Source organism: Poecile atricapillus, chromosome 28 (genome assembly GCF_030490865.1).
Source record: "Poecile atricapillus isolate bPoeAtr1 chromosome 28, bPoeAtr1.hap1, whole genome shotgun sequence".
Classification (NCBI taxonomy): domain Eukaryota; kingdom Metazoa; phylum Chordata; class Aves; order Passeriformes; family Paridae; genus Poecile; species Poecile atricapillus.
The window spans coordinates 864,354-885,458 of NC_081276.1; the positions used below are offsets into that span (position 1 = coordinate 864,354).

Consider the following 21,105-nt stretch of genomic DNA (forward strand, 5'->3'; position numbering starts at 1 on the left):
GGGGTTTTGTTGAGGCATCTCCCGGTTCCAGGCTGGATTTGGGAGGGGTGTGAGGATCGGGACAGCTCCGAGCCCGTCCCCGCTGATCCCTCAGCGCTCTGTGCTCCTGTTCCTCCCTCCAATGCGTTTTTTAGGGATGCAGCCCCTGCTGCCAGGTGGAATTGTCCTCCCCGGGCCTCTCTGGCACAGGGTCTCTTCTCTCCAGCCTTCAGCACACAAAACATCCCTGCCAAACGACAGCTCCGGGGAAAGGAGAGCTGTGCCAAGCCCGGAGCACCGAGCTCGTTTAAGAACAATTCATTAGAGGGGGGAGCTTTTCTCAATGAGGTGTTTTTCATCTGGGAAAGGAGCTGGGACGGATCCATGGAGCAGCCGCCTCCTGTGCTGCCTCTCCAGAGCTCAGCTCCGCTGCCAAAGCCTCGGAGATGTTTTCATTTTTGCGGTGGAGGATTCCAAAACGATTCTTCTCCTGTCTCAGATCAGCTCCAAGAGCTGCGAGTTCTCCCTGGAGCCGCTGGCAGGGGCGGGGGTGACTTCTGAGGGACCTGGGGATTCTTCTGCCTCTGACCATCCCTGCCAATTAAAATAAATAAATGAAGGCTTAGAGAACGCTTCTAAACCTTCATTTATTTATTTTAATAAAGCTAACGCTTTTCCCACGGGGAGCAAATTCCACTTGGGAAGGTTCTGCCCGTGGCTGCCCCATCCCTGGGGGTGTCCGAGTGTTGGACGGGGCTCAGAGGAACCTGAGGTAGCAGGAGGTGGGGACGGGGTGGGACTGGCTGGGCTTTGGGGTCCCTCCAAGCCAAGGCAGCCCCCGAGTCCCCGCTTGAGCCCCGGGAATTGCGGAGTCACCGCTGCAGGAGCCGGGAGCACCGCGGGGACCCGGAGCAGCCGCAGGAAAATCTCCTCGCTCCAAAAGCCAGCGGGGCTGGGCTGGGCAGAGCCCAGCGGCGATTTGTTTTCCAGAGGGAAAAGAGTTCCCGAACATCCCCCGGGAGCGTCTGGAGGCAGATTCCCAACAGGAGGAGGATCCTGACACAGCATCCCCGCTCCAGAGGCTCCAGCGGGACCCGCGGGGCTTCGGGGGAGCTCCCGGGGATGGAAACCCTCGGGAACCCCCGGGGAAAAGGGATCCAGCACCATCCCACACCTCCGTGCCTTCCCTTAGAGCCGTCCCGGCTCCGGTTGGGAGCGGCTGGATTTCACAGCAGCCCTCGGGAATGCCCCGGGTCAAGGGTGCAGCCGCTGATTTCCCTCTGGCCTTGCTCTCGCCTTTCCCTGCGATGTTTTCAGCTGAGGTGCTTCTTAAAACGGCTTTAATTCATTTTCCCTCGGCTGCTGCAGTGCTGCTAATTGGGAACTGGGACTATCTGACAGGATTTACATAGATTTTGAAATGGGAAAGGAATAACTTCCAAAAATACCTCCCTTTTTAAACGCAAATGCAGCAGAAACTTCATGAAACCATTTTCTTAAAATACCCTGAAAATCCGCCGTGATTTTGATGGATCCTTCCTGCCAGCAAGGTTTGCTGTGGGAAAGGATGGATCCGAAATCCTGACAGGCTCTGATTCCAGCGGGATCGGTGACCGCGGCCCGGACCTGCCCCACCCGCCCGGGTTTCCCTGGGAACAGAGGCTCAGCTTTCCCGGGAATACAGGCTCAGATTTCCCGGGAATACAGGCTCAGCTTTCCCGGGAATACAGGCTCAGATTTCCCGGGAACACAGGCTCAGCTTTCCTTGGAATACAGGCTCAGCTTTCCCGGGAACACAGGCTCAGCTTTCCCGGGAATACAGGCTTAGATTTCCCGGGAATACAGGCTCAGATTTCCCGGGAACACAGGCTCAGATTTCCCTGGAATACAGGCTCAGATTTCCCGGGAATACAGGCTCAGATTTCCCTGGAACACAGGCTCAGCTTTCCCGGGAACACAGGCTCAGATTTCCCGGGAATACAGGCTCAGCTTTCCCGGGAATACAGGCTCAGCTTTCCCGGGAATACAGGCTCAGCTTTCCCGGGAATACAGGCTCAGCTTTCCTTGGAACACAGGCTCAGCTTTCCCGGGAATACAGGCTCAGCTTTCCTTGGAACACAGGCTCAGCTTTCCTTGGAACACAGGCTCAGCTTTCCCGGGAACACAGGCTCAGCTTTCCCGGGAACACAGGCTCAGCTTTCCCGGGAACACAGGCTCAGCTTTCCCGGGAACACAGGCTCAGCTTTCCCGGGAACACAGGCTCAGCTTTCCCGGGAATACAGGCTCAGCTTTCCCGGGAATACAGGGTCAGATTTCCCGGGAACACAGGCTCAGCTTTCCCGGGAATACAGGCTCAGATTTCCCGGGAACACAGGCTCAGCTTTCCCGGGACCGCGTGCCGGGCTCTGGAGCCTGCAGCCCACCCGGCCGTGGGCTGATCTCTCTCCTCCCGGCGTTTGTTTCGGTGCCGTGGGATGTGAGTGGGACCTGCCCTGGCGGGGATGAGCCCCGCGGTCTCCATTGGCACCGGCACGTCCGAGTTCCCCGGGAACGTCTGCCACGAGCTCCCGTAGCCATGGAGACACCGAAGCCGAGCACAGCAACACTTTTCCAGGCGTTTTTTTCCCTTTTTTCCCCCGCCAGCCTCCTCGGGTCCGTGTGACTCTGTTGTGCCCACAGCAAGGGCTGGTAATTTTAAGGGAATTGTGGAATTTTCTGTGGAATGTCGGGTGAGAGCCCTGGCAGAGCTTCTCCTCGCTCCCAGCATCCCGCTGCTCCCAAGGTCTGTGCCACAGCAGCGGGCACCTCTTCCCACCTCCAACAGGAACGATTCCATGTGGGATGGGGCATCTCTGCCCTGGAGCCGCGCTGGGAGCGCCGGGGGTGGAGAAGGGAAGGATCCAGGGAGAGCTCAGAGCCTGAAGGGGCTCGGGGAGAGCTGGGGAGGGACAAGGGCTGGAGGGGGAACACGGTCACCCTGTGCTCTGCCCCGGGCGTGCGGGAAGGCAGCGCTCCAGAGGGATCCAGCAGGAATCCAGCAGGAATCCGGCAGGAATCCGGCAGGAGTGGTGCAGCAGCAGGGATGTGCTCGGCTGCAGGGATGCTCTGCTGGAGCTCCATCACCACCGTCCTGTCCCTGCTGTCAGCCCGTGCTGGCCCCGGGAGCGTCCCGGGGATCCTCGGCAGGACGGGATGAGCACAAGCAGCAGCAAGGCTGGAATTCCAAGCTGGCATTTGGAAAGGATCTTGGCAGAAATATCCCGTGGGGCCTGGATCCCTCCTGCCTGTCCCAGCACGGGGCTGCTCCAAGGCTGCGTCCCCTTCCCGACACCCCCACGGCCGCTCCTGTCCCCCACATCCCCAGGGCCACTCCCGTGGATGCCCCTGCAGCCACCTTGACCCTCCAATCCCGTATTTTCACAGAATTCCCGTGGCTCTGCTCCTCCCTGCATCCCCAGGGTCCTCCTGCAGGACCACACCCACTGCAGCCCCCTGTCCCCGCTCCCGGGGTCCCTGTGCTGTCACCTCCCCGTGTGACCCCTCACAATCCTCGGCATCGTCCCCAGGACAGCGCAGACCCCGCACCCCCAGGGTCCGACATCCCCAAAATCCTCCAGGATCCCACATCCCTAAAATCCTCCAGGATCCCACATCCCTAAAATCCTCCAGGGTACCACATCCCTAAAATCCCCCAGGGTACCACATCCCTAAAATCCTCCAGGGTACCACATCCCTAAATCCCCCAGGGTACCGCATCCCTAAATCCCCCCCGGGTACCACATCCCTAAAATCCCCCCCGGGTACCACATCCCTAAATCCCCCCCGGCGCCATATCCCGCACACTTTCCCGCATCCCCTCGTTATCCCATCCCCCCGCAGCCTCCCGCACGCTTCCCACCCCCTCCCGCCTCCTCCGAGCCGCTGCATCCCCCCCACGCCGGGTACCACACCCCCGCATCCTCCATCTCCCGCATCCCCCGTCCCTCTCATCCCCCGCATCCCTCCACGCCCTCCGCATCCCCGCACCCCCAGCGCTCCCTCCACGCCCCCAGCCCTCCCCAGCCCGGATCCTCCCTCCGCCCCCCCGCTCGCAGCTCCCCCCCCCTTCCGCAGCCCAATCAGGGCCGCTCGGAGGAATTCAAACCCCGGCCCCGCAAGCGCCGGCGGCGGCTCCGCTCCCCGGGCCGGGAGGGCTGCGCCGTGGAGCGGCCGGGAACGGCAGCGGGACCGGGAGCGGGGCCGGTCCGGATGGGCTCGGGGAGCGGCGGGGCGGGCGCGGCCCCCGCCCGCCGCCCGGAGCGCAGGTGAGCGGGGAGGAACCGGGGGGAACCGGGGGGAACCGGGGGGAACCGGGAAAGTTTGGTGGTGGAGCCCCGGGGCTGCACCGGGCACCGCCCGCCCGCGGCTCCGCAGGGGCGGTGCGGGATGCGGGGGGACTCCGCTCCCGGGGCCGTTCCCGGTGCCGTTCCCGGTGCCGATCCCGGGGCCGTTCCTGGTGCCGATCCCGGTGCCGTTCCCGATCCCGGTATCGGCTGCCCCCGCCCCGGGTGGGTCCCTGCGGGGATTGGGGGTCCGGAAAGGTGCGGTACCCCCGGGGTGGGGGTGCGCCCGGGGGTCTGTGACAGCCTGGGGTGAGGGGGAGAGGGGGAAAAGGGGAATTTTGGAAGAAACATCGCTGTTAGATAAAATCTGGGATGGGCATTTTGGGGAAAACAAGGAATTGCTGCTGCTGCTGCAAAGCTGCTGGATTTGGGGTTCTGCTCTCGGGGAGCAAAGGGGCGGCTGCCGAAGCCCCCAAGGGCTGGGGGGCTTTGGGGGTGTCTGGGAGACGGGGGAGGGCGGCTGCGGGAAACTTTGGGATGGAACGGAGCTGCCTGGTCCCTGCTGGAGCCGGGGGGATCCCGCAGAGCCCCGGGACAAAGGGGCCGAGCCACGGAGCCGCCCCCCGGAGGAGCCGGGCGCGTTTCACTCTCAGCCCCCTCGGGAAGAGCTGGAGCTGCGGGAGCTCTCCGGGAGTGCCGGGGAGCCCTGCCCGTGGCACCGGGAATCCGGGGCTCGCTGGAGGCAGCTTTTGCTGCAGAGCCTCGTGGTGAACACGAGATGAAGCTCCAGCAGTGCCAGGTGTGGGGCTGGCGGCGCTTTGGGGCTGCCCAGGACTCGTCGCCATCCCCTCCCCTGTCATTCCCGGGGGATTCTGCCTCCCCCCAGCTGCTGCTGCTGGCCAGGAACGCGTCCAGAGCCGAGCAGGGGACCCGGCCGTGCCTGGGCAGGGCCGTGAGCGGGACAGGAGCTGGGAATGGTTTTCCTGGCGGAGGGAGCAGGGTCTGTTCTCTTGTCCGCGGCAGCCCCAGCTGCTCCCGGCACTGCCCGGATCTCCGGGTGAGGCTCTGGCTTTCCCTGAGCATCTCCGGGAATGTGCTCGGGGTCTCTCCTCACGGCTCCGGCGTCAGGAGGGGAAGGGAGAGGCGGGATCATCCCTGAGATCTGGGAGTGGCGGGGCTGAAACCCCGAGCTGCAAATCCCCCCGGGAAAGGATGGAAGGGACGCGAGGACAGGGCCTCAGGCTGCGCCGGGCGGGGTTTGGGATGGATATCGGGAGGATTTCTCCACAGCAGAGCTGTTGAGGCTCTGCCACAGCGATTCTGGGGGTCCCCATCCCTGCAGGGACCTCCAGCCGTGTCCTTGTGGCACTTGGGGACAGGGGGCAGCGCTGGGAACGGGCTCCATGATCCTGGGGGCGCTTTTCCCATGTAAACAATTCCCTGATTCCACGATCTGGGACAGCTCCAGGGCCACCCAGCAGCACCTGCTGTCCCCAAGGCGCCGTCCACCTGTTGCAGGTGGCCCCGGCCGGGCGGGCCCGGTGCCCCCGCGGCTCCCCCGGTGCCCCCGCGGCTCCCCCGGTGCCCCCGCGGCTCTCCCGGTGCCGGGGAAAGCTGCTCCCGCTCCCCGCGGGGCCGGGGCAGCGTTCCCGGGGCTCAGCGGGACCGGGCGGGCCGTGCCCAGCCCCTGCCGGGCCCGGAGCAGCAGCAGGACCGTGGGCGGCCGCAGGAACAGCCGGAGCTTGGAGCGGCAGCCGCGGCTCGGCAGCTCCGCACCTCCCCCGGGTGACAGGAGCGGTGACAGGAGGGGTGACACAGGAGAGGTGACAGGATGGGTGACACAGGAGGGGTGACAGATGCGGTGACAGGAGGAGTGACAGGAGGGGTGACACAGGAGGGGTGACAGGATGGGTGACACAGGAGGGGTGACAGATGCGGTGACAGGAGGGATGACACAGGAGGGGTGACAGGAGGGGTGACACAGGAGGGGTGACAGATGCGGTGACACAGGAGGGGTGACAGTAGAGGGGTGACACAGGAGGGGTGACAGATGCGGTGACAGGATGGGTGACACAGGAGGGGTGACAGGATGGGTGACAGATGCGGTGACAGATGCGGTGACAGGAGGGGTGACACAGGATGGGTGACACAGGAGGGGTGACAGGATGGGTGACAGATGCGGTGACACAGGATGGGTGACACAGGAGGGGTGACAGGAGGGGTGACACAGGAGGGGTGACAGGATAGGTGACACAGGAGGGGTGACAGATGCGGTGACAGGAGGGGTGACAGTAGAGGGTGACAGCTGCGGTGACAGGAGCAGGTGCCACCCTCGGGCTCGTGGCTCTGAACTCTCTGGAATTTCCAGGTTCCAGCGAGCCCCGAGCTTTGGGAGCAGCCGCTCATTCCGGCAGGAGCCTGGAGCTGCTCTGGCTCCAAACATTCCCGGCAAAGTCCAAGCGATGGATCCGAGCTCCCTGAAGGGATTTTAGGGCCATTGGGCTGCGGCTGCTGCCCGGGCCGGGGCGCTAAACCCGGGATCAAAGGAATAACCGTGGATGGGGAGGGAAATGCGGGATCGCGCCGCTCCGGGGCGCGGGGCCGGGGATGGAAAACGGGATTTAAAGAGGAGCTGGAGGCTGTTCCTGGAAGAAGGAGCTGGAACCTGCAGGGAGGAGCTGTGGGAATCCAAACAGGGACCTGGAGCGGGTCTGGAATTGTTGATCCCAGTAGTGCCTGGCTGGTGGGACGGATCCTGCCCATTCCCATTCCCATTCCAGCCTTGCCTGGTGCTGGATCTGCCTTCCCAAGGCCCGTCTGGAAAAGCACCCGGGATTCCCGAGGGAGGAACCCACCAGACCGTTCCACACCGAGCCTGGCTGGAGGAGCCGGGCTGTGGGAAGGGCAGGATGCTGCTGGGACGTGGCTGAGGTGCAGACTGGAGCCTGGGGAGCTCCCAGGGTCCGGCAGCACAGGTGAATCCATGGATTTTCACATCCTCCCAAGCCCTCCTGTGGCTTTCCCTTCTTGTCCTGGCAGGGCTTGGTGCCCACCAGGTCTCTCCATCCCAACCACCCAGGCAGAGCCTCCTTCAGGGAGGATTTTTGGAATCCAAACCTTTCTTTGGAAGCACATTTGGGTTCTGCTGGAATTCCCCAGTTCATGGGAACCCTTTGGAGCAGAGATCCCTGAGCTTGGGGTCATGGAGAGGAACAAACTCCTGGGAGCCCCCGGAGAGGCAGGGCAGGATTTGCTGGATCCTCTTCCAGCCTGGAATGGGCTCTGGAGGGGCTTGGAGCAGCCTGGGCTGACCCCGAGGTCCCTCCCAGGCCCTTCCATGACCCCACAATTCCCGCTGGGGGTCCCCGGGAGGGCAGAGGTGGCTTTGCCATCCCAACCTCGCCATCCTTGGGCTCCCGGCCCGGGGGATGAGGGATCCTCGGGCGTGGGAGAGCTCTTGGAATTCAGCTGGAAAATCCTTGGATCGGCCCGGGGTGGGAAGGGCTCCTCAGCCTGCGGAGGTGCCTGAATTCCCGGGATCTCCCGCAGCCCCTCTGCATTGCAGGGCTGCGAGTTTGTCTTTAATTGCGCCGGGCTGAGCTAACGAAGGGATTAAGGCCTGGAAGGGTGAGCGGTGCCGGCCAAATTCCCTTCCCTGCTCCAAGGGCTCGTGTTTTGTAACGGGAACTCCTTTGGTTCCTTCATCCCTGCCTGGAGCATCCGCGCCGGGATCCGGAGCCGGGCCACAGCTGGGGATGGGCCCAGCGGCTGTTTGAGCCTTGCCGAGGATGGAGGGGTAGGGAACACCTGGATGGAGCCAGGAATTGGCAGCTTGGAGCGTTCCAGCGAGGATCGGGATGGGTTCAGGGGAACGGGAGAGCCGGGGGGATGCTCTGTGCAAGGAGGGCTCCGGCAGCCGCTCTCTGCTGGATCCATGGAGCTGCTCCATCCATGGCATCCTCTTCTTCCCAGCTCGGGAGCGCGTGGGATGCGCCCGAGGCTCCTCCGGGAAAGGAGGGGGCTGGAGCTGGAGCCGCTCCAGGGGCAGGGGTTGGAATAAAGACGCGGATTCTCCGGAGCTGTGCGGGACAGGGGGATCGGGAACATTCCCTGGGAGCAGCAGCCAGGGAACCTTGTCCCCACGGGAACTCCTGTCCTGCCCGGGCCCGGTGTCCCCGGGCTGGGATTGCAGCCGGGGCAGAGGAGCCAAGGCCGGGAGCAGCCGCCCGGCTCGGCTGCCAAGGTGCTTCCAGGAACGCCTCTCTCCGCCGGGGCACGCCGGGGACACGGAGCAGGCGGCGATGGAGAGCGCCTGGCGCTGGGATGGCACAAAATGTCCTGGCACAGGGTGGGGACAGGCGGGATCCTGGCACCGACCCCGGGCAGGACAATCCTGTCCCCCTGCCCATCCCTGCCTGGCACGGCGGGAGCGGCCACGGGAAGGGATCCAGCAGTGGAGTGAGAGGATCTGGGATCCGGTCCTGGGCGGGTTCTGTCCCGTGTGGGTCACAGCCCAGCCACTGCTGGCCCTGGGGAAGCCACGGAGGAGCCTTTGGGGAGAGATGGGGATGGGCCAGAGGGACCTGCTGGGATCCAGGACCCTGCTGGGATCCAGGACCCTGCTGGGATCCAGGACCCTGCTGGGATTTGGGTCCTGCTGGGATTCGGGTCCTGCTGGCATTCGGGTCCTGCTGGGATTCGGGTCCTGCTGGGATTTGGGTCCTGCTGGGATCCAGGACCCTGCTGGGATTTGGGTCCTGCTGGGATTCGGGTCCTGCTGGGATCCAGGACCCTGCTGGGATTTGGGTCCTGCTGGGATTCGGGTCCTGCTGGCATTCGGGTCCTGCTGGGATTCGGGTCCTGCTGGGATTTGGGTCCTGCTGGGATCCAGGACCCTGCTGGGATTTGGGTCCTGCTGGGATTCGGGTCCTGCTGGGATCCAGGACCCTGCTGGGATTTGGGTCCTGCTGGGATTTGGGTCCTGCTGGGATTTGGGTCCTGCTGGGTCTGTGGCCATTCCTGGTTTCCCAGTCCTGTCACCCCCAGCCCATCCCCGGAGCAGAGTCTGGATCTGGGGAGCCTCAAGGAGCTCAGGGCAGCCTCTCATCCACCCGCAGCTCCCGGTTCCTTCCCGTGCCGCTTTCCTCCAGGTGCCCGAGGATCAGGTTTGATCGGGACCCTCCCTGAGGGAAGCAGGAATGGGATCCCCCGGCTTCTGCAGCCCTGAGCCCGCCGGGGCCGGGTAAAATCACTGGGAGTTCTCAGCATGGGAACGGCATCGATTTCCGGGAGCTGAGCCCTGGCCCTGCCATCGATCTGCATTTTTATCAGCTCATCTCAGCCAGGGAGAGGCTTTGGCACTGCGGGAGGAGGAGGAGCGGGGAAAGGAGGAGCAGGAGCAGCTCGGCTCTGCTCTGGGGGTGCTGCTGGGGGTCCCTCAGCTCCCCCGCAGGGCCCCACGCGTCCCGCAAAGCCTGGGAATGAGGGGAAGGAGGGAATCAGGGAGCCAGGGATGAAGGGAAGGAGGGAATCAGGGAGCCAGGGATGCAGAGATGGAAGGAGGGATGGAGAGATGCAGGGATGGAGAGATGCAGGGATGGAGAGATGCAGGGATGGAGAGATGCAGGGATGGAGAGATGCAGGGATGGAGAGATGCAGGGATGGAGAGATGCAGGGATGGAAGGAATGAGGGATCCAGGGATGGAAAGAATGAGGGAGGGAGGGATGAAGGGATTGGGGGAAGGAGGGAATCAGGGGTCCAGGGATGGAAGGAAGGAAGGAAGGTTGCAGGGATGGAAGGAATGAGGGATGCAGGGAATGAGGGATCCAGGGATGGAAAGAGTGAGGGATGCAGGGATTGAGGGAATGAGGGATCCAGGGATGGAAGAATGAGGGATGCAGGGATAGAGGGAATGAGGGATGCAGGGAAGGAGGGAATCAGGGATCCAGGGATGGAAGGAATGAGGGATGGAAGAATGAGGGATGCAGGGATAGAGGGAATGAGGGATCCAGGGATGGAAGAATGAGGGATGCAGGGATAGAGGGAATGAGGGATGCAGGGATAGAGGGAATGAGGGATGCAGGGAATGAGGGAATGAAGGATACAGGGACATTCTCCAGGCTAAAACGCTCCCCAGGGAGGGAGGCTGGGACACTTCCCGTGCTTTGGGAAGGACATGGAGCAAATCCAGCAAGGCTTTGCTTTCCCTCTTCTCCTCCCTCTCCTACTCCCGTTTGCCTCTGAACTGGGTGTGTGGAGGGGCTGAATAATCCCAGAGGATTCCCGAGGCAGGGGGATCGCTCTTGTTTCCTCTGGGATTCCTCGATGGCAACAATCAGCTCGTGCTGGCCCTTGGAAATTCCGTTTTTCCTTGGATTTACGGGCCCCTCCAGCCCTGCCTTTCCCTGGCTGCTCTTCCCTCCCCTCCCGGTCCCGGCTGGAGCCGCGGCTGTGCCGGTTGGGATGGATGGGATCATTCCCTCCAGGAGGGAGCTCTGGGAGCCGGGAGCGGGGCTGGGATCCTCGCCTGGAGAGCAGGAGCATCCAGCACCGCTCCCGAACCCCTGCTCGGACCTTTCCAGAGCCCAGGAACATTCGGGAATGTTCCCAGCCCTGGCCGCATTTCCAGCCCGGGTTCCTTGGAGCAGCCGGGGGGGCTCAAAGCCCCTTCCCACCCAGAGCATCCCGGGATTCTGTGACAAAGCCGGACAATCTGGGATTGCCGATCCCGCCCTTCTGCGGGACCGGTTATTATTAATTATTAATAATTATTATTAATCCCAGCCCCGATTATTTTGGGGGAATTCGGATCCGCACAAAGCCTCGGCTCTCGGTGCACGTGGAGAGCGGCTCCAAACTCCGACCAGGAATGATCCAAAATCCCTCAATTGCAGCACCGGAGTTCTCCGGAGCGGAGTCTTTGCCCATTTGCTCAATAATTCATGGCAGAGCCCGGTAATTAAATGCTAAAGACCCGATTTGCCTGGCATTGTTTGCAGTTCCATTGCTGCTTGAATGCGAGAAATTACCGAGTCATTTAATTGGTAATTAAAAGTAATGATCGCTTCCCATGCTCCAGGAATTACTCAGCATTTCTGGGCTTGTTTGCACACAGCAGAAACGCCCTCCCTGTTTCCCAGGCTGTTTTCCTGTAAATTTATCTCTGGATTTGTGCTGGGGGGAGCCTGGTGCTGCCCCGCCCTCTTTCATTGGCTCATAAAACCCAGGGAAAATGAAAATTAACACAAAATGAGGCAGCAGAGGTGGGAAAAGCCGGGGTTTGATGCCTGTCCCCCTTCCCAGGCTGCGCCAGGCTTTGGATGGGGGGGTTTGGAATGTCCAGGTGCTTTTGGGGCTGGATTTGGGCGTTTGGACAAGGGAATGTGGCTGTATTTATAAACATTGCCCAATTCCTGACAGGAGGAAATCGGGAGCTGCTCCCAGGGAACAACAGGACAAGAGGGAACGGCCCCGAGTTGTGCCGGGGGAGTTTAAAGTGGATATTGGGAGAATTTCCTCTTGGAAAGGATTGTCCAGCCCTGGGAGTGTCCAAGGCCGGGCTGGACGGGTTTGGGGACAGTGGGAGGTGTCCGTGCCCACGGATGGGTTTTGAGATCCTTCCAATCCAAACCATTCCATGATTCTGGAAGCGATTCCCCCCAGCTCTGATCCTGGGAGCGCCCAGGCCGCAGCCAGAGCCTTTAAATCGATTTAAATCGGGCAGATCCTGGAACAGATTCCCAGATAAACCCGGAAGGTGATGCCATTGAAATGGAGAATGCGAATCGGGGATTCCAGGAGGGAAAAAACTCCCTCCGGTGCGGGAACGGCAGCGATCCCAGCCCGGTGCCAACCGGGACCGGAGCCGGGCTCGGGACCACCGGGACCGGGGAGCCGGAGCCTGGTGGGGAACGGGGGGAGCGCGGGGACATCCCGGTGCCATGGAAACGGGAACCGGGAGCCACGGCTGGGAGAGCGAGGGAAGGGTCGGGAGCGGCACCGGGATGAGATGGGAGCGGCGCTGGGATGAACTGGGAGCGTCACCGGGATGAGATGGGAGCGGCGCTGGGATGAACTGGGAGCGTCACCGGGATGGACTGGGAGCGGCACTGGGAAAGGGTCAGGATCTGGATCTGGGATGAGCCGGGAGTGGCACTGGGATGAACTGGGAGCGGCGCCGGGCTGAGCCTTCCCCAGGTTTTGATCCCCAGGGATGGATCCTGGAGCCGGGAGCTCTCGGGAGCTGTCCCCACCCGGAGCTGACATTTCCCGGAGTCTCAGGGAGTGCTGCCCCAGCCTCGGAGCTGGGATTGCAATTCCAAGGACTGAGGACAGGGAATAATTCCCACATTTGTGTGCAGAGCCCTGGGAGCTCGGAGCTGAGCGTGGCCATTCCATGGAGAACTCCAGGCACGGATAACCTTTGCTTATTCCCAGCCTGGAGTTACCCTCAGCTGCTTTTTCGCTGCCTAAGCCCTTCCAGCTGCCCTTTCCTGCTCTCATTCCCAAATCACCGGCTCTGGAGGCATCTCGGAGCCAGAATGTGAATTAATAATGTGCTAAGAAAATAAAGACACTTCAACAGCCTTTAAATCAAGGGGAACAGCCCGTTAAAGGCTTTGGACAAATCCCATTACTTTGTGTGCAGTTTTAGGGCTGGCAGGGATAAATCTCCCAGCAATTTATGGATGGTGACAAATTCTTTCAGGAAGAGCCGTCCCGTGGGATGCTCCTCGTTATCCAGAGGTTCTCCGCAGGAGTTATGGAGCAGATGGATGCGTCCCACTGGATGTGGAAACGCGATTTGTGGCTCGGGGCCTCCGGGTCACCTGGGCTGGCATCAAAATCCATTTTGGGAGCCTGGGCTGCTCCTCCCTGGGCGCCGGAGCGGGGCTGGGGGTGGCAGAACGGAGCAGGAGGAGGGGACAGGGACCGGGAATTTCCTGTTGTCCATCCACGGCAAGGAAAGCGGGATCAGGGAATGTTTGTGGCTCTGGAGCCCGCTGGTGTCACCGTGTCCCAAGAGCTGTCCCCGCAGCCATCGAGGACTGACCCCGGCACTCCCCTGGTTCTTGTTCTGATGGAAAACCGTGGGAATTTGCTTGGGAAGTCGATTGTCTGCAGCTCCCGATTCCTGCCTGGGGAGACCTCGGGGCTCCCTGGAAATTCGGGATTCCTCCCGATCCTGGAAATTCCTGCTCCAGGACCTCTTTCCTTTTCCTCCTTGGAGCATCCAGAGGATCAGGATTCCCCTCCTCCCCTCTCCTCAGCCCTTCAGGGAAGCTGCAGGGAGAGCTCCCAGCCCCTGCAGGCACCAGGGAAGAGCTCGGGTGTGAAACATCCCTCACCTGTCCGGGAGAGCTGGAATTCTCTGCTTGAGCAGGGGAGCCTGGAAAGGACAGGACAGGGACAGGGACAGGGACAGGGACAGGGATGGGGACAGGGACAGGGATGGGGACAGGACAGGGACAGGGACAGGGACAGGGATGAGGACAGGGACAGGACAGGGACCCTTCCCTTCCCTTCCCTTCCCTTCCCTTCCCTTCCCTTCCCTTCCCTTCCCTTCCCTTCCCTTCCCTTCCCTTCCCTTCCCTTCCCTTCCCTTCCCTTCCCTTCCCTTCCCTTCCCTTCCCTTCCCTTCCCTTCCCTTCCCTTCCCTTCCCTTCCCTTCCCTTCCCTTCCCTTCCCTTCCCTTCCCTTCCCTTCCCTTCCCTTCCCTTCCCTTCCCTTCCCTTCCCTTCCCTTCCCTTCCCTTCCCTTCCCTTCCCTTCCCTTCCCTTCCCTTCCCTTCCCTTCCCTTCCCTTCCCTTCCCTTCCCTTCCCTTCCCTTCCCTTCCCTTCCCTTCCCTTCCCTTCCCTTCCCTTCCCTTCCCTTCCCTTCCCTTCCCTTCCCTCCCCTCGGTGTTTCCAGGCACCGGGAAATGTTGGGATGAGCCCCAGGGGAAGGGCAGGGGCTCCCCCTCGGGGCCCCCCACCTGCCCCACACCACGGGGGTCCCGGGGGTGTCATCCAGAATAATCACGGAATTATTGGGGCTGGATAAAACCCCCAAGAGCACGAGCCCAGCCGTTCCCAGCACTGCCAAGGCCACCCCTGTCCCCAAGTGCCACATCCCCTGCAGGAGAGGGGATCCAGCCTGTCCCAAGGCCTGTCCCCCTTCCCCCGCAGGAATTTCTCCTCCTGCAAATCCAAGGTGATTTTCTTCCATTTCCACCGGCAGTTAAATCCAACCTTCCATGGCTGGAACCCGCAGGAATCACAAATGGTTTTCCCCCCAGCCACGGGCAAGGTTTTTCTCCTGGAACTGGAGCAGCCAAGTGTGGGATTGTCCTCCAAGCAGGAACAGTCACTCGGTGCCACAGGGCTGTACCCGGAGCAGCCGCTGCTGATCGCACAGATCCCTTTGTCAGCACCGAAAAGGGCTCAGATCCTGCCGGGGATTTATGGCACTTCACAGGGAAGGGAGTTCTGATTGCAGGAACACTCGGATTTTCCTCTCCCCAAAGTGCAGGGCTCATTTCATTATCCAGGAGGAACCAGCTCCCTTCCTGTCTCCAGCTGGAATCCCTTCAGCATCCCCCAAACCCCGGTTCCTGTGAGGCTGCAGCTCCAAATCCCTGCCCTGAGGCTGGGATTGATATTCCTGAGTGCTGGAGCCGTCCCTGTGCCTCAGGGTGTCCCAAGCTCCCCCAGGAGCAGCCGGCTTTTTGTGCTGGAAGAGGAAAAATCTGAGCACCGGGATCTCTTCCAGCCCTGAGAGCCTTCCAAGGGCAGAGCAGGAATCTCCACACAGCAAATCCCACAGGCAGGGGGACCTCGGGACAGGCAGGGGGATTGGGAGACAAAAACCTCAAAATGGAACTTGAATTGTGGATGGATGATGGATGATGGATGGATGGATGGATGGATGGATGGATGGATGGATGATGGATGGATGGATGGATGGATGGATGGATGGATGGATGAGGAATCCACGGGTGATGGATGATGGATGGGTGGGGAGGCATTGAGGGACCCCGTGGCCACATTTGGGATTTGGGAACAGGGACAGAGGATGGATTTCTCCAGAGGAACTCTGGGAACTGCCAGGGCAGCCACCCCAGGCTCACTCCAGACCTTCAGGAATTGTTCATCCATTCCCTCCCAGGCCTGCCAGGGAGGATGAGCAAAGCAATTTTAATTTGCCCCTGCTGAGGCTGCCCTGTGCCCCAGGCACCGAGCGTTCCCGGCACTGCTGGAGTGTGGAAAACTCCCCTGGGCACCTCCCAGAAACCCCAATTCCATCAGAAGCGAGCTGGACACAGCAGCAAAACCCGTGGCTGTTCCCAAGGGTTTCCAAGGAATTTTCCCTGTGGGAAAGGGGCACCGGAGGATCCTGGGGTGGGAAGGGGCCCGGGTGCTGCCAGGTGTGACCCCAGCGTGTCCCTGGGGCCTGTCCTGGTCCCTGCCAGGGAATCCTGGAGCATCCCTGGACAGACACGGACAGGCGGGGACAGTCCTGGATCCCGGGGGTGCAGGAGCTGCCCGGGGATCGGGGGGGATTTGGGGATCCCGGGGGTGCAGGATCTGCCCGGGGATCGGGGGAATTTGGGGATCCCGAGGTGCAGGAGCTGCCCGGGGATCGGGGGGGATTTGGGGGGCACAGGTGGAGCTGCCCGGGGATTTGGGGAGGTTTATGGGGTGCAGGTGCTTCCCGGGGGATGGGAGGGGTTTTTTGGGAGCACAGGGATGAGGAGCCGGGCCGGGGGGCGCAGCTCAGCCCCCCCAACCCCGAGCACTCCCGGTTTTCCCAGGCAGGCGCCTCAGGAAACTTCTCCCGGCTCCAATTGCTGCGCTCCACCTTTTATTCTAATCGATTCCGCATCGCCATAGGAACCCGCTCCGGCGGCGGCGAGCGGCGGCCGCTTCCCCGGGAGCTCCGGGATGGCCGGGGATGGAGCCGGGACCCCAGGGCTGCCAGGTACCGCATCCCGGGGCAGCAGAGCCGGGGCTGCCCTGCCAGCGACCCCCGGCCCGCTCGGCTGGGTGGGCTCGGGGCTGGAGCCGGGAAATGTTCCCGAGCTGTGTCCAGGGTGGATGGAGAGGGCAGGAGGGGCTGGGGTGGGAATTGCCTTTCCTGGGGCTCCGATGGCTTCGGGAGAGCGACCCCGGGAGCATCAGGGGCCTCAGAGCCCGGGATTTGGGGGAATCCACCCGGGCTGGGCTGAGCTTTCCCCCCTGGGCTGCTCCCGTCCCTCCCGAACGGGACAGCCCGGCCAGCCGGGGCCGATCCGCTTGGATCTCCCTGGATCCTGGATCCGTCTGCCCCAAACCGCTGGATCCAGGCAGGATTCCAGCTCGGGAGAGGCCACCCACGGCATCCTCATGGCTCGGGAGGCGCTGGAGCCGCCAGCCCCGAGCTGGAGCGGGGTTTGGAACGCGAGGGGACATCCACGGAATCCCGGCGAGGCTCGGGGCAGGATCGCTCCTGGATCCTGGATCCTGGATCCCTCTGTCCATCCCACAGGGCTGGGGGGGAGCTCAGCATCCCACGGGCACGGACAGCGTGGGAAGAAAGGTCTGTCCATGCCAGGGATAGCAGGGAAGGGGATCCCAGAGGATCCCAGAAGATCCCAGAGGATCCCAGGGGATCCCAGACTATCCCAGCTGATCCCAGAGGATCTCAGCAGATCCCAGATGATCCCAGATGATCCCAGACGATCCCAGAGTATCCCAGAGGATCCCAGACTATCCCAGCGGATCCCAGCGGATCCCAGAGGACCCCAGCAGATCCCAGAGGACCCCAGCAGATCCCAGAGGATCCCAGCAGATCCCAGCGGATCCCAGAGGATCAGATTCCTGACATGGGGAACACCTTGGTTCCTTCCTGGCTCAGCCGGGGCAGGACAGAGGAGGAGCCCTCGGAGGCTCCGGCAGGAACAGATTTCCAGGGATAACAGGAAGGGGAGAGAGGGAAATGGGGATTGTCCCAGCCCTGGTTTTGTTCCCATGGAGCAGCTCCGTGCCCTCCTGGAGCTCCCCACCCTGCTCTGACCGGGCACAGCCCCCCTGCCCGGGGCTCTGATCCCGCTGGAAGTCCAGGATTCCCTGGCAGAGCCCCTGGATGTTTCCAGAGGCTGCCAGGGCCCGTCCCAGCAGCAGCATTTACTGAAAAAGGCAAAGCTGAGATTCCAGCGGCTCCGGGGGGAGCGCCGGGGGGTCCGGAGGGGCTCGGAGCCGCCTCAGCCCCGCCGGACACGGCTCGGACACCGGGACCCGCTGTGGAGGTGAAGGGAAGGAGGGAGGGACCCCCCGGGACCCCCCCAGGGAGGGACCCCCAACCCTTCCCCACCTTTGAGGAGTTCGGGCACCAAAAATCACGGGAAAAACGCTCCAGGGAGATTTCCAATGCTTCATTTATGGGCGAGATGAGGGTGGGGTAATGGTCTCAAGGGAAAAGAGGGGAGGTTTGGGGTGGAAATGAGGGAGATATTTTTTAGGATGAGGGAGGGGCTGGGATGGAATTCCCAGAGCAGCTGTGGCTGCCCCTGGATCCCGGGATGTGCCCGAGGCCAGGCTGGGACAGGGGGAGGTGTCGGGGTTGGCTCTGGGTGAGATTTTAGGTCCTTCCACCCCACAGCTGGATCCTGCTCTGGATCCCAGGCGGATCCTGCCTGGCTCCGAGCTGACTCTTTCCTTTGTTCTAAATAAGCATCTCATTAGATATTTGCCGTGCCCAAATTAACATTTAATTCGTGCCTCGTTCCCAGAAAAACCTGGGCACAGCCTCCTGGAATTGTTGACAGTGATCCTGTTCCTTTGTGAGCTCTGTCCCTATTAAGCAATTTCCTCGCCTGTGTCTTTTGAGTTACTAAGGGAACAGGAATAAAATCTTAATAAAACTCCATCAACTGTTCCTGAAATAACAGCAGCCTCCTTCGAGGGGCCTGAGCGCAGGGATGGGGCTCTGCACCAAATTCCCAGGAAATCCAGAGCAGTCATGGAATGGGTTGGGCTGGAAAGGCCTCAAAGCTCGTCCAATTCCATCCAATTCCATCCAATTCCATCCAATTCCATCCAATTCCTCCACCCCAGGCTGCTCCAGCCCAGCCTTGGACACCTCTGGGAACCTGTTCTGGTTCTTCCCACAGCGATGAAAAGGCAACAAATCCCAAAAGGGAATAAATCCTTTATCGTGAATACTCCAGGATAAACAATATTTAATATAATGCATAAACTATATCAATATCTAATTTATATTAATAATATAGATACACCAGGGTTCCAAATGAGCAGGAATTTTTCTTTTTTGTCCTGACTGTGCCTGTTCCTCCCCGGACCTGGGCTCTGAGCCAGCTGGGCACCTCCAGCTCTGGGATTTATTGCTGTCCTGAGCACCAGGAAGGGGAATTTTTAACCCAAGATGTCCAAGAGGAGAGGCTGAGGAACCCCCATTCCTGGAGAGATTGAAAATCTTATGGATGTGGCACTTGGGGACAGGGTCAGTGGTGACTTTGGGATTGCTCTGCCTTCCCCTTCCCCACGGATATCGGATACTGGATATTGGATTTTGGATATTGGATATTGGATATTGGATATCACTGTCAGGGAGGGCAGGGGATGCTCCTGAGCTCTCCCAGGGAGAATTTGGGCTTTTTTTCCTGGAGCCTGAATTCAGGTTCCAGGGTGCAGAAAGGGAATGTTTGGGTGGATATTCCCGGGATATTGGTGTGGATATTCCAGGGAGGATGGTGTGGATATTCCCGGGATATTGGTGTGGATATTCCCGGGATGTTGGTGTGGATATTCCAGGGATATTGGTGTGGATATTCCCGGGATATTGGTGTGGATATTCCCGGGATATTGGTGTGGATATTCCCGGGATATTTGTGTGGATATTCCCAGGATATTGGTGTGAATATTCCAGGGATTCTGGTGTGGATATTCCAGGGATTCTGGTGTGGATATTCCCGGGATGTTGGTGTGGATATTCCAGGGATATTGGTGTGGATATTCCCGGGATATTGGTGTGGATATTCCCGGGATATTGGTGTGGATATTCCCGGGATATTGGTGTGGATATTCCAGGGATGTTGGTGTGGATATTCCAGGGATATTGGTGTGGATATTCCAGGGATATTGGTGTGGGTATTCCAGGGATGATGGTGTGGATATTCCAGGGAGGATGGTGTGGATGTTCTCCTGAGGGGGTGGTGTCAATGTTCTCCCAGGGAGGATGACGTGGATGTTTTCCCAGGGAGGTTGTCATGGATGTTCTCCCAGGAATGTTGGTGTGGATATTCCAGGGATGATGGTGTGGATATTCCCGGGATATTGGTGTGGATATTCCCAGGATATTGGTGTGAATATTCCCGGGATGTTGGTGTAGATATTCCCGGGATATTGGTGTAGATATTCTCGGGATATTGGTGTGGATATTCCCGGGATGTTGGTGTGGATATTCCCGGGATGATGGTGTGGATATTCCAGGGATTCTGGTGTGGATATTCCGGGGATGTTGGTGTGGATATTCCTGGGATTCTGGTGTGGATATTCCCGGGTCAGCTCCCCTCACTGCAGAGCCGCTGGGAATTGCAGAGGTTTCCCGGGAATTTCTCCCTGCGGTGCCCCCAGCCCCTCTAACCCTGTCCCTGTTCTCTCCCAAGCCCTGGACAGCCGGACCCCGGCGAGGCTCCCTCGGTGACGGAGCCGTGTGGGCACGGCCTGGCCCTGCTCCTGTCCCTGCTCCTGTCCCTGCTCCTGTCCCCACGCAGCCACAGCCAGGTGGGTGCTCCCGTTCCGCTCCCTCTGCTCCAAAGCGGCCGCTGGATGCGAATTCCCAGCAGGAATGACCCCCCCTGTCCTCGTGTCCATCTTGGCTCAGCTCCGGGCCAGCAGCCCTGAGCAGCCCCTCTGCCCCCCACAGCTCCTTTTTGGTGGGAATTATCTGGGATTTGGGATTCCAAAGGGTCCCTCAGCACCGGCCCGGGCGTCCCCAGGGATTGCCGGGGATTTCTGGTCCAAGGAGCAGCCTCTGGCCCAGCCCCCGGAGCTGCCCACCCTTGTGGCTTCCCGAGCTTGCCAGAAACTCCAGAATTCCCTGTGAACCTCCCCGCCCTTCCCTGCTCCTCTTGCTGCGTCTCGTGGCCGGTTCCTCCTCCCCAGCCCTCTCTGCTTTCCCCACATCCAGCTCCTTCTCCTTCACCATCTGTTTTTCCACGTCCAATTCCAGCTCCCTCACCGTCTCTGCCTCCCCCACACACGATTCCTCCTCCCTCACCATCCCTGCTTTCCCCGTGGCCAATTCTCCCTCCCTCACCCTCTCTGCTTCTCCCTCCAGGAGCTCTGGGCCGGGCCAGGAGCCGATCCCGAGGGGTTGGCCATGGAATAGGCGCTTTTCCAGGTGCACAGCGGGAGGCTGAGGTTGGCCGCCCCGAAGGCGCCGTGCCCTGGAGCCCCCGGCCTCTGCCATGAATGATGCATCCACCATGGATTATGAACTGCTCTCGCCATCCCTGGTGGAGCACCCCGCGGGCTCGGCGGGCATGGATGCCGAGCAGAAAACTGTCTTCGCCTTCGTCATCTTCCTGCTGGTGTTCCTGGTGATGCTGATGGTGCGCTGCTTCCGCATCCTGCTGGACCCCTACAGCCGCATGCCCGCGTCCTCCTGGACGGACCACAAGGAGGGCTTGGAGCGGGGCCAGTTCGATTACGCCCTGGTGTGAAGGTGGCCACGGGGCGAGCCCGAGCCCCGCCCGCCCCCGGTGCCGCCCCGCGGGGATGCTCCGGGCCCGGGGGAGGTTTTCTAGGCGTTTCTCTCTTTTC

General features: G+C 61.1%; 1 protein-coding gene across 2 annotated transcripts; it reads left to right on the forward strand.

Annotated features, from left to right (window-relative positions):
* The first annotated feature begins 4,229 nt into the window (after positions 1 to 4,229).
* CTXN1 (cortexin 1) lies at positions 4,230 to 21,005 on the forward strand. 2 transcript variants are annotated; one of them, XM_058858623.1, is made up of 3 exons: positions 4,230 to 4,283; positions 19,947 to 20,064; positions 20,621 to 21,005. In XM_058858623.1, the coding sequence occupies exon 3, from the start codon at positions 20,751 to 20,753 to the stop codon at positions 21,003 to 21,005; it is 255 nt and encodes an 84-aa protein (XP_058714606.1). In that variant the 5' UTR covers positions 4,230 to 4,283; positions 19,947 to 20,064; positions 20,621 to 20,750. The 2 variants fall into 2 exon arrangements, with proteins under 2 accessions (XP_058714606.1, XP_058714605.1); XM_058858622.1 differs by lacking the exon at positions 4,230 to 4,283 and adding an exon at positions 17,443 to 17,567.
* The last annotated feature ends 100 nt before the right edge of the window (positions 21,006 to 21,105 follow it).

What these genes read in the sequence shown, in the direction of transcription:
- CTXN1 (XM_058858623.1), top strand. Translation starts at nt 20,751, where the DNA reads ATGAATGATGCATCCACCATGGATTATGAACTGCTCTCGCCATCCCTG.